At 36.0% G+C, this 12,898-nt stretch overlaps 1 protein-coding gene across 7 annotated transcripts in view; it reads left to right on the top strand.

Moving 5' to 3' along the window:
• SKIC3 (SKI3 subunit of superkiller complex) overlaps positions 1-12,898 on the top strand; it is a 143,874-nt gene that overhangs the window by 92,545 nt on the left and 38,431 nt on the right. For all 7 annotated transcript variants that reach the window (XM_061189453.1, XM_061189451.1, XM_061189452.1 and 4 more), the window contains 10 exons: positions 658-760; positions 2,946-3,122; positions 3,211-3,355; positions 3,518-3,596; positions 3,686-3,747; positions 3,862-3,918; positions 5,343-5,411; positions 7,308-7,382; positions 8,615-8,756; positions 10,879-10,972. In XM_061189453.1, coding sequence (XP_061045436.1) covers positions 658-760; positions 2,946-3,122; positions 3,211-3,355; positions 3,518-3,596; positions 3,686-3,747; positions 3,862-3,918; positions 5,343-5,411; positions 7,308-7,382; positions 8,615-8,756; positions 10,879-10,972 — 1,003 coding nt within the window. The remainder of the gene's footprint in view (positions 1-657; positions 761-2,945; positions 3,123-3,210; positions 3,356-3,517; positions 3,597-3,685; positions 3,748-3,861; positions 3,919-5,342; positions 5,412-7,307; positions 7,383-8,614; positions 8,757-10,878; positions 10,973-12,898) is intronic.

Genomic DNA, 12,898 nt, shown 5'->3' with positions numbered 1-12,898 from the left:
TTTTTGATTACTTCTAACCATTAAAAAAACCTGGAGCTCATTATATTTGCTTCCCTCCTTTTCCTTTTCCTTTTTAAAGAAACAGTGGGGGGTTTAATTCAGAAACAGTGTATATTTTAAGTGACATGTAACTTAGGCCTTGAAACCCTTTTTAAAAATTTTTTTTATAAAACTCCTTAACAGAAGAACTCACATTTATTACATGTTTACTGGCCACTTTAGGAAATTGCTGTTTCATTTAATTTTGATAGTATAGTTTGCTACATAGTTTTGAATATAAAGAGGTCCAATCTTGTTTCACAACACCTAATATATAGTAATATGATAGCAAGTAGCATCATATTAGATATTATTAGGTAATATCCCCATTTTCAAAGCTAAGATTTTAAGAGGTAAGTAATTTGCCCCAAATCAAGGAAAGTCTTAGGTTCCATAGATAGTTTTTATCTTTTAGTACATGTTTACTCCAGCAGAACCCTGCCATTTGAGTTCTTTAATAAATGCATCAAGGCCATGCTTAAAGATAACTTTTATAAAATACCATTAAGTTTTGTTTTCTGGAAAGTGGTTGTAATATAACACCAATGAATTTATTTGATGTTCATTCTCAATGTTTCTTTTACATATTTTAACAACTACAAACTTACCTGATTTTAGGTTTGGGTGAATGCCATCTGATGATGGCAAAAGCAGCTCTAGTCGATTATCTTGATGGGAAAGCTGTAGACTACGTAGAGAAAGCACTGGAATATTTTACTCGGTTAGTATCATTATTTATGAGTTTATTTTCTTAGTATTATATAATAAAGCCAATTTTAGGAAATCATGGTTTGTTTATCCTGTTAGCTATAGCAATCATTATTCAGAATCTCAAACATAAAAGAGTAACAGACTAGTCAGTTAATTCTGTAACATACGTATTGTATTAATTTTGCACTGGGGAACAGATACAATTTCTTGCTTTTAGCAGCTGACATGCTGGAAGCATAGAGAAGGATGGGAAGGAAGAAGCAGTCGGCTAGTGGAGCAACAGCTTAGGTACCACGTGTTATTGTTCTCTTTCAGGAGACCTAGAGATGCAAGTATCTCTAATTGGAACTGATTGGAAAATGGGGCTTCAGGTGCACAATAGGCTTTACATTCAGTGATCAGGGCCCATTTTAGACTAATTGGTAGGGCTGAAGGTGAAGGGAGATGAGCGATCTGATTGCTCCTGGAGAGAATCTGTGAAGGAAAAGAAGTGATGTCTAATAACAAGAAATAAATCAGAAAAATTTCAGTAAATCTGGATTTTTTATAGAACTGAATTCGTTAGTTAGGTAGAAGTGTTATTTGTGATAGATGACTAAAAAGTACTCAAGTTAGACATAGAATTAAATTTTTTTGCTCTTAAACATCTTTCTTGTGCTTCACTTCCTTTCTTTCCCTACTTGCCCTCTCCTGTGTCATGTTGATTTGCTTGCTCTAGAATTGCTTTGCTTTGAACATGAACCAAATCTGAAATGAAAACTTCTTTCTTTTCTCCCACTGATTTTTATTGCTACTTTTCAAGTCTTATGTAATACATATAGCTCTTCCCAAAGAGGAAGGTATTGTGAAGAGGGGTGTAATTTGTTTGAATTAGTATTTAAGGGTAAATGTGAACCTTTGAGTGATGATACTTCAGCTAGAAATACTGCCTTTCTGAGTCTGGGGAATTTTGTTCTGGATAACACAACTAATTATGAGGAGGTATGCAAAACTTTTAAAGTGATATCCCCACATTTATATTTACTTCTAGACTTAAAGTTCACACTACCACAGTTCTTGTGTAAGGGTGATAGAAGTTATTTCACTTTACAGATATTTTATTTTTTATTGAACTTAAAAGGAGATAAGAGTTTAGGTTGCTAAAACTGCCAGTGTTTTCTGTTTTCCTCTCTGTTTTCTTCTTTCATGCTGTCAAGTTTAGAAATTACGCTAAGATATTTAGGCAAAAGAGCTACAAATAGTTTTGTCCTTCCTCCTGATCCTCACAGTGGGCTTTCAGTGATGACTGCAGTAATTAATCTTGTTTCTCAGGAAGACATTGAAAAATGATTTTTGGCTGGACTCCATGAGTAGAAAAGGCTATGAAAAATGTTCCATCTGCTTGCCCATCTGCCAGTAACATAGCTGTTTGTGATAGCTGATTATCGAGACTTGGCTTAATTGTGAAATTGCTGTGTTTTATTTGTAAGATTTTGAGAAGAGAAAAGTGAAGAGAAATGAATAACTGAGATTTTCTCATTCTAAAAAGGAGTGCCCTTTATCACCATAATTAATATTTTTATTTACTTTTTGAGCTTGTCCACTGAGTCTTTCTTGCTTCAATAAATACGGTTTTTCACATTCTCATATTTAGATTTTTGTTATTCTTGATCTCAGAGAGTAAAAATCCTTTGGACTACCAAATATATTTTACATTTACTAGTCCTTTTTTTTTTTTTTTTTAATATTTGAGGGAAGATCTGCCAGCAAAACCTAAGTTTATAATAATCAGCTATGAGACAGTTACCAACTTTACTGCTTTGGTTTTTGTTTATATAGACAAATGCAAAAAGCATAGTTTAAAAAATTCAGTATTAAAGGTAAATTGGTCCTGGAAAATTTATTGATTTATTTATGTGATTTCTGCTGCTTCTAAGAAAAATGATAAAGAGTACCAAAGAAATGTTTGCAAAGTTTCTGTCACTTAAAACAGTCAATTCCTTCTCCTTCCCCTCTTCCTTTCTTCATAATAAGGAGGTGATAAGATATAAGATGGCTAGAAGGAATTCAGTAAAGCATTTACTGCATTTAACTAAGGAACTAAATCAAAATTGTATGTATACTTTTTCTGTTTTAATTGTATGTAATAGTGAGGGAGATAAACGCCATACTTTTTGGAAGTAATTTGTAAGAATCACACTGTTTCTTTTTTTTAGGGCTCTGCAGCATCGAGCTGACGTGTCTTGCCTTTGGAAGCTAGTTGGGGATGCTTGTACCAGTCTGTATGCTGTCTCACCATCTAAAGTGAATGTTAGTGTCTTAGGAGGCCTCCTAGGTCAGAAAGAAGGAAAACAAGTATTAAAGAAAAATGAGCTCCTCCATCTTGGAGGAAGGTAACTTACAAAGATTGCCAGTGGATGACATTCAAATCGAATTAGAACATCATAACACAATATAACGTTCACTTTTATATATCCATAGGTGTTATGGTCGTGCATTAAAACTGATGGCTACATCTAATACGTGGTGTGACCTTGGAATTAATTATTATCGCCAAGCACAACATCTAGCAGAAACAGGCAGCAACTCGAATGATCTTCAGGAGCTGTTGGAGAAATCTTTGCATGTATGGTTTTGAGAAATTTTTCATAAACTTTTTAAAAAACTAAGGGCTTTTCTGAAAGGTGCTTTTGATAAATTCTGTAGTGTTTTCACATAAAACCACATTTATCTTGATATAAATGCTGATATTCTGAGAAATAAAAACTTATCTACTTTTACTTTTCAGTGTCTGAAAAAGGCTGTGAGACTTGACAGTAATAATCACTTATACTGGAATGCTCTTGGTGTAGTTTCATGTTACAGTGGTAAGAATTGAGTAACACTTCAATATTTTTAGAAGATTGCCTGTTTTCAGGCAGTAAAGTTCAGTTTTATCGAAGTCTGTATTTTTCAGGTATTGGAAATTATGCCCTTGCTCAGCACTGTTTCATCAAATCAATCCAATCAGAACAAATTGTGAGTGTTATGTGTCTCTGTCTATGCAAAATAACTTCAAAATTTAGTGTTAATGATTTTCTGAGACTGCTATGTAGACAAGGGACCTAATTTTGTATTATGTGTGTTTTTTAGAATGCTGTTGCATGGACCAACTTGGGAGTGTTATACCTTGCAAATGAAAAGATTGAGGTACATATATTGTCTGTTTTGTCCTATTAAAAGTAAAGAACATTTTCTATATATGTCCTCTTCATAATAGCTTAACTTCTTGTGGAGAAATACTTTGCACATTGTTGTCTATCCAGCATGCTCTCTAATATGCTAGATCATTGATAGCGTTCACTTTATTATATTGAATAATGAATGTGTAAGTTTTATTTCCCTTTCCATGTCACAAGAAATTTCTGGTTTTATAATTATGTTGTTTTTTTCATTTGGAGATTAAAATAATTCTGTTACGAATTATTTGGGTGTTTTTCTTTTTATCTTTTACACATTAAGAGGAGTCTCATGTAGGCTGTGTTGGGGGTGGGGTGATGAAGTAAGGGCGTTTATTAGTCCTCTCTAGAAACTTAAATTTAACCTTTGCTTGGTAATTTAGATTTGGCTTTAGCAGATATTAATCCCTTTACATGCCACGGTGTAAATTGTCATACTTGAAGAGTTGTATATAGAGAGTTGGAACTACAGTAATGGGGAGCATGTTTATAGGTCATGTTTAGAAGTTTCCACAAATCTATATATAATAGCACATCTGTACTGTTTTGTGTTTCAGCCAGGATATTGAATATCATCCTTTTAAAATAGGTTCAGTGGTATTCTCAGGGATACATGAAGTCACTGCAGAGATTGCTTTAGAAGATTGTAAATAGAATGAAGAAAAATATTAATTTGGGTCTTAAAATATGTGAAAATATTTTTTAAAAATTTAAACAAAGCCAAGTCTTAGATAAGCTACGAATGTGGTTTCATGGTAGTGTGGTGCAGTTGTTGCCCATGAGCTTGCTTTCTTATGAGAAAAAAAGACTGTTTCCTGCCACACATAGATAGATTATTGGGAAAACAATATAAAGCAGCGTATAATAAGTTATTCTTTGTAGCAGAAAAAAAAGCATACGATTTAAAGTGTCCAAGTGGGGTAACTTGAAAGTTTCCTAACTGTTTAGCTCAGATTTATGTTGACCACTCCTTTCGCCCAGTAGCAGGTCTCAGACCTCACTGGTTGTTAGTTTTTATCTTCCCAGTTGAGCTCCAAGAGAGGGGAATAGATACAGCCTTCTCTAATTATTTCCATCAGACCTGTGGCTTAGCAAATAGATGGGTGATTGGTTCAAAGTTCTGCAGACTATGAGGTAGACACCTACAGTGCCCTCTCATTGAGGACCAGAATCCCTAAGCCTGTAGCGAAATCTGTTGAATCTGGGACTCTTTCAGGACTATGTTTAAGACATAGTTTTAAGCATTGCCAATTGTGCTTAAACAGTGAAGTTTTAGGTTCATTTGTATTTATGTTTACAAGTCTGACTTTTCTTATTCTCTTATGCTTTTTAAATATAAGTGCTTTAATATAAAGTTTATAAGATGGCTTGTTATTTTTTGCCTTTTTTTCCTAGCAAGCACATGAAGCTTTCAAAATGGCTCAATCCCTTGATCCATCTTATTTAATGTGCTGGATTGGACAAGTAAGATATATAACATATAGTTATTAATAATCTGTTTTATAACTAACATGTTAATAGAAAGTGGTATAAATAATGTGTTAATATAAACAACACTGATAATAATGATAGCATTTGAGGGCTTACTTTGTGCCAGTTGCTGTACTAGGCTCTTTGTGTGTGGAAATTGAAGCTAAGAGATCCTAAGTATCATGCCCAAGGTCATATAGCTTGTAATGATTAAGCTTTGATTTGAGGGGCTTTGAACACCATCATTCTGCCATTATTATTCTTAAAAAATAAACCTAGAACTCTGTTAACATACATTTATCAAAAAAATGAACATTTACAAAGATCATTTTGATTATGTTCTCTCATTTTCTGTAAAATCTTCATATTTGATTTGGTACTTGTTTATGAGTGTCCCCCCCCCCACCGGCAAAGTTTAGATTTTTGTACTGCCAAATAGGAATCAGGTTACTAGTCTGAGTCTGTCACTTACTAATTGTTTTACCTTAACATATCACTTCTGGATTTCATTTTTCTTACCTGAAAAAGAAGGGGATTGGCCTGAGTGGCCTCCAAGGTCTTGTCTAGTTGAGAAGTTGTAATAAGTTAGTAAGTGGTTGATTGTTTCGGTTCAGAGACTAGTGGGAGCATCACCCCTATTAGAAAATCATCAATCAGGGATTAGATATCTTCTATTCTACTTTGGCTCTTGGGTCTGATTCTAGTTAATCGGTGAAACAAGCAGAGTTAGAAAAGGCAGACTCCTGTTGCCATTAGCTGTGGTAGCATCTGGGAGCAGTGGCATTACTACACTAATCTCTATGTAAGGTTTTGGACCCAGGGGGCCTGAGAACTTGCATTTCTAACTGCTCCCAACTGAGGACGATGCTGGTGGTCCAGGGCCTTCACTTTGAGTAACACTGCTGTAGGTCAGTAGGTCTGAGATGCTCATCAGAGTCACTTAAGTATTTTTTTTCTTATTTTTATTTATTTATTTTTTAAATTTTATTTATGTTTGGCTGCATTGGGTCTTCATTGCTGCACGTGGGCTTTCTCTAGTTGCGGCGAGCGGGGGCTACTCTTTGTTGCGGTGCGTGGGCTTCTTATTGCGGTGGCTTCTCTTGTTGCAGAGCATGGGCTTCAGTAGTTGTGGCATGCGGGCTCAGTAGTTGTGGCTCGCGGGCTCTGGAGCGCAGGCTCAGTATTTGTGGCGCACGGGCTTAGTTGCTCCGTGGCTTGTGGGATCTTCCTGGACCAGGGCTCGAACCCGTGTCCCCTGCATTGGCAGGCAGATTCTTAACCACTGTGCCACCAGGGAAGCCCCCCCCTGCTTTCTTATAAAAGATAGATGAGCTTGAAAGTAATTTTAACTATCACATAATCTATGAAGTCAGTGGCATAGATATAATATTTAAAATCCTGAGGCAGTTTTAAAAAATAAACATGTTGAGACTCTACCCAGATCTATGGAAGCTAGATTTCTAGGGGAGAGGGTCTCCTTTTTAAAAAGCTTTCTAGTTGAATCTGAGGTGACCCTGTGATTAACAACTCTAATCCAGACAAATACCAGTATGAATAGATTGGGGGGAGGGAAGGGAGAAGGTAGCATAGCTTTATCAATGTTCTGAGGAGTTTTATGTGGATTATTTCACTAACTCCCTGGTTGCAAATGGAGTTCTGCAAGCATCTGTCAGCTTAAGGGCTAATTTAACAAGTCATTCTGGTCCTCTGAGCCATGGGAATACGGTAGCCAAGATTGAAAAAGAAATTAACTTTGCTTTTAAGCACAGCTAGTAAACCTTTGGTTCCTCCAAAGAGTTTCATTTATTATTATTATTGTTAGTAGTAGTAGTAGTAATAGTAGTAGTAGTCCTTTTAAACACATTAAGAGCTTCCTTTTTCCTTTTATAGGCTCTAATTGCAGAGACAGTTGGAAGTTATGACACCATGGATCTCTTCAGGCACACTACAGAACTCAGTATGCACGTAAGAATTTGAGCATTCTTCAGGATTCATTAATGAATAAAGTACTGTCCTTCTTGAGAAAATGAATACATAGTGGTATCAGATGTTAATGACAGCAGTTGTCTCTACTCTTCATTCTTTCTTAAAAAACAGATTAAACTGTCATTAAAGAGCAGATGAAGAAATGACATTGGGATTCAATAGACAAAGTAGTCATGTAGAATAGAAACTGAGACTCTAAAAAAAAACCCACCATTGACAGATGAATGGATAAAGAAGATGTGGCACATATATGCAATGGAATATTACTCAGCCATAAAAAGAAACAAAATTGAGTTATTTGTAGTGAGGTGGATGGACCTAGAGTGTGTCATACAGAGTGAAGTCAGTCAGAAAGAGAAAAACAAATACCATATGCCAATACATACATATGGAATCTAAAAAAAAAAAAAAAGGTTCTGAAGAACCGAGGGGCAGGACAGGAATAAAGACACAGATGTAGAGAATGGACTTGAGGACATGGGGAGGGGGAATGGTAAGCTGAGACGAAGTGAGAAAGTGGCATTGACATATATACACTACCAAATGTAAAATAGATAGCTAGTGGGAAGCAGCCGCATAACACAGAGAGATCAGCTCATGCTTTGTGACTAGCTAGAGGGGTGGGATAGGGAGGGTGGGAGGGAGACGCAAGAGGGAGGGGATATGGGGATATATGTGTACTTATAGCTGATTCACTTTGTTCTACAGCAGCAACTAACACAACAATGTAAAGCAATTATACTCCAATAAAGATGTTAAAAAAAACCCAAACTGGTACATCCATACCTACGGAATGCTAAGCAATAAAAAGGAGTTAACTATTAATACAAAAAAAAATGAGATAAATACTAGACTTGGTTGACATTTCTAGATTATTTATGAAAGTGTTTTAGAATTCTTTTGATTGGTAACTATTTGTTTGACCTATGGAAATGATGCTGAGAAGAAGCAAACCAACCCATCAGGAGGGGCTCTGCTTTTTCCCCTTTATTTATCCTGCTTGATTCTTCTACTTAGGTTTGAAGCAAGTGATTTAAATTTGTTCTTAGCTGTGTTGTATCATAGTGACCCTTTATTTAAAGGCACTTACCAGTTGACTTAGAAGACTAAGATGTGATATTTACTGTATTGAAGTACATTGTTTCATTTCTTAATTTTTCTTGGCAGATTTATTACCCTGTGTCTACTTGTTAACTTTGGCTTTTTTACAGACGGAGGGAGCAATAGGTTACGCGTATTGGGTCTGTACAACATTGCAAGATAAAAGCAACAGAGACACGGAGCTGTACCAGTACAACATCCTCCAGATGAATGCAATTCCAGCAGCACAAGTGGTTTTGAGTAAATACACAGGTAAGGCACCTGTTATACAATGGCAAGATACATGAATAATTGTTGAGATAATTTAAAGAATTTAAATTAATTAAATTTAAAATTAATTCCAAATTAAATATTAGCTCCTTAAGACATGAATTTGCCCTTTCCCCCCCACGGCCAAGTATTCTGCTTTTTAAACTTTACTAAAGATTTTTGAAGAGTGCTGAAAATTGTTATTACCTAATGATTCAAGGTAGAAGTGATTTCCATGTTGTAGTAGGAAGCATCTTGGAGCCTAATGGTCCTGAGTTGCTGCTGTTCTAGCTCTGCTGTTTACTTTCTCTGCAGTCTTAGGCCAAGTATTTTACTTCCCTTAACTTCTGTTAATCTTGGGAAGTAGAGATAATAATACTGAGGTTGCAGAGATGTTAGAATTCAATGAGGTAATATGCTTTAAGTTCCAAACCCAGTGCCTTTAACCTCGCACTTTAACACCTGATCTTTCTTCAGCATACTGGAAAAATATGTTTAGGCTTAGGAAAAGGACAGAATGGTGAAATTTAATTAACCATCTATTGTAATAACTTTCTTCCTTAATGAAACTAACATTGGGTTTAGTCTCAGCTCCACCACTTAGTAGCCATGATGAAACCTTGGGCTTATTACCAAATTGAATTTTAGTTTTCCTACCTATAATACAAGAGTGAAAGTATCTATTGCTTAGGGTTTAATGAGATGATATATACAAAATGTTATGCAGAGTACCTGGCATATCCTAGATGCTCAAGAAATGTTAGTTTCACTAGCATCTTATTTGTCCCTCGACAAAATTCTAATAAAGAAGCAAGGAGTTTAAGCAGTAATATTGACAGGTGAATGATATGAAGAATCAGATAAACTGAAAAGCAGAAGAGGAAATGCCTCATCATTGTAATATGCAGGATGGTAATACTCTTCCTGCATTGAGCCTGGGGCACTTGAGTAGAAGGCAGTTCATTTATAAACATCAGCACTTCGGGACATTAAAATGTTATGCAGTGTGCCCAAATGAATGACTAATGAATACCTAGAGCCTCTGAGAAAGTGTATGGTCAGAAATTTTATTGATAGGTTTCCTTACAGAATGGGAAACATTTGTGAAGGGTTTACATAAAGAGGTAAATTTTTAGCTTTCTGCAAAATTCAGATGCTTAGAACAACAGTCTCTGACAGTTATAAATAGCTAGGTTTTTGAGTCTGCAGTGGAGCTGTATCATATATTCATTTAACAAATTCAATTATATGTGCCTGGCCAAAAAAATATTAATTTAGAAGCAGAAAGGAGAGAGGGGAGGACAAGAGAAAATGCAGATAAATCATTTGTCCTGCTGACCGTTGGCCTCAGGGTGAGAGTGGATGAAGGTTATGGGTCTCCTCTTAATTTGACTCAGTTTGGTGACCTTCTCCTTTTGTGATGGCCTAAGAATTTTTCAAGAATCACTTTAACTGTGTGATTTTTACTTTATGCTTTGAGAGTTAGAAACTAACCATCACATAAGATGTGATCATACTCTACTCTGTTAAACAGTTTAAGAGATTTGAAGGCTTGCTTCCCAACACAACTTAAGTTGATCAGATGTGTTTCTTTCTCCTTTGTACATTAGTAGATATATGATGTTTTTTGACATCAGAATTCAAAATACTACACTGAAAGTGCCCAAATCATCTTCTGTTTCTAGAGTACAATACTGAATTTTTTTAAAAAAATGCATAGAAATTGGAACAGAACCACCAAGAGAAATTATTGCTAAATTTAATCACAGGAAGGTTTAAGTGACTAGCCAAAGAACTGGATTTCCTTACAATTCAAATGACTAGTATTAACATGAGCTATGATTTCAAATTGTTATACCTTTGGGAATAAAAAAGTGTTTAAACTTTAACACATAAGTAGAAGCCATATGTAATTATAGATGTTATTCAATAATTTAAAAGAGTTCTGAAATGATTACTGATATTTTATAGTCAGGATAAAATCAGACTACTATTCTTAGCAATGCCCATGACCTCAGGAAATAATCTAGTGTTTAAAATATTGAAAAAAATTGAAAATAAAACTCATATTTTACAAATACAACCATTATGCACATGCAAAGAAAAGATATTTTTGGATTTCTAGGAAGAATTCAGAATTATGCTCCAGCTTTCACAATGTTGGGTTACTTAAATGAACATCTACAGCTGAAGAAGGAAGCAGCAGATGCGTACCAAAGGTAAAGGCTCCCTTTAATTGAAATGTGGTCCTTATTTGTCAGTTGGCCTTTTTAAGATATAGTCTCATTTTCATGAAGAAGGTACTAATAAAATGTTCTGATTCTTTTCCTGATCTTTCATTATTTATTATTATTACATTTTGTATATGAAAAGATACAGTTCTAAATTTTCAGCTGTATTTTCGTTTCTGTTGCTCAACCTGAGAGAAAGAAAGACAGACAGAGAGAGAGAGAAGAAAAAATAAAAACCAACCAAAAAACCTCTCAGGTTTTAGAAAAATCTGTCCCTTTACAGTTTGTCTCGCTTTATTATTAAAGACATGTATTTATTCAGAGAAGAAATGAGATTTAAGACATGAGAAAAAATTACATGTTATTCTGAATCACTTTAATGTCTACTATATCACATTTATTCATTCAGTAAATATTTGTTAAACTGCTATGTGTCAAGCAGTGTCCTTGGCAGTAGCAATTTAGCAGTGAATTAAAACAAACACATAAAAAGAAATGAAATGGAGGTGTTTGTAATGAGGTGGATGGAGTTAGAGTCTGTCATACAGAGTGAAGTAAGTCAGAAAGAAAAAGAAATACAGTATGCTAACACATATATATGGAATCTAAGGAAAAAAAAAAAAAGGTCATGAAGAACCTAGTGGCAAGATGGGAATAAAGGCACAGACCTACTAGAGAATGGACTTGAGGATATGGGGAGGGGGAAGGGTGAGATGTGACAGGGTGAGAGAGTGTCATGGACATATATACACTACCAAATGTCAAATAGATAGCTAGTGGGAAGCAGCCGCATAGTACAGGGAGATCAGCTCGCTGCTTTGTGACCACCTAGAGGGGTGGGATAGGGAGGGTGGGAGGGAGGGAGATGCAAGAGGGAAGAGATATGGGAACATATGTATATGTATAACTGATTCACTTTGTTATAAAGCAGAAGCTAATACACCATTGTAAAGCAATTATACTTCAATAAAGATGTTTAAAAAAAAAAAAAAAAAACAAACACAGGCTCAGTTCTCATGGAGCTCATGTTCTGGTGGAGGGGAGGCGCATTGTAAGCTAATAAACATCTGTGATGGTAACAATTGCTAGGAAAGAAAATCAAAGTAGAGTAAAGGGCCAGACACTAGAGAGGCAAGCAGCAAATTTGAGATAGGTTTAAGAGGTAGGTTTCCTAAGGAGGCAATTAAGGCCTGACCTGAATGAAGCAAGGCCACAAGCCATTTGGTTATCAGGGAAAGAGCATTCCAGGCAGAAGGAACAGCAAGAACAAGTGCTCTGAAGCAGGAGAGGACTTGGTATGTTGAAGAAACAAGGACAGCGTGCTTGAGTAAGATGACCAGCCGGGAGAGTGAGAGGAAATGAAATCAACTTGAAGTTTTATTCTCTACAAATTAATTGATCTGTGGGTCTTCCCTGGTGACGCAGTGGTTAAGAATCCACCTACCAATGCAGGGGACACAGGTTTGAGCCCTGGTCCGGGAAGATCCCACATGCCGTAGAGCAGCTAAGCCCGTCGGCCACAACTACTGAGCCTGCGCTCTCGAGCCCGTGAGCCACAACTACTGAGCCCTCATGCCACAACTACAGAAGCCCATGCACCTAGAGCCTGTGCTCCGCAACAAGAGAAGCCACTGCAATGAGAAGCCCGTGCAACGCAACGAAGAGTAGCCCCACTCGCCACAACTAGAGAAAGCCCGCGCGCACCAACAAAGACCCAACACAGCCAAAAATAAATAAAATAAAAATAAAAAATTAATTGATCTGTGAATAAGAAAATCACTGTTGATCTCATGAGTACTAGACGAAAAGTTAAAAGACCTGATTGCCTAACCTCTGAGGCACATCACTGCCCTAAATCTAAATAAACAGATGTTTAGAAGAAGCCTTGTCAGATAATAAATTATCGAGGTGTCC

Source organism: Eubalaena glacialis, chromosome 4, assembly GCF_028564815.1.
Source record: "Eubalaena glacialis isolate mEubGla1 chromosome 4, mEubGla1.1.hap2.+ XY, whole genome shotgun sequence".
Lineage (NCBI taxonomy): Eukaryota > Metazoa > Chordata > Mammalia > Artiodactyla > Balaenidae > Eubalaena > Eubalaena glacialis.
The sequence above is the reverse complement of the archived record's forward strand: the minus strand, read 5'-3'. Positions and strand labels throughout refer to the sequence as shown.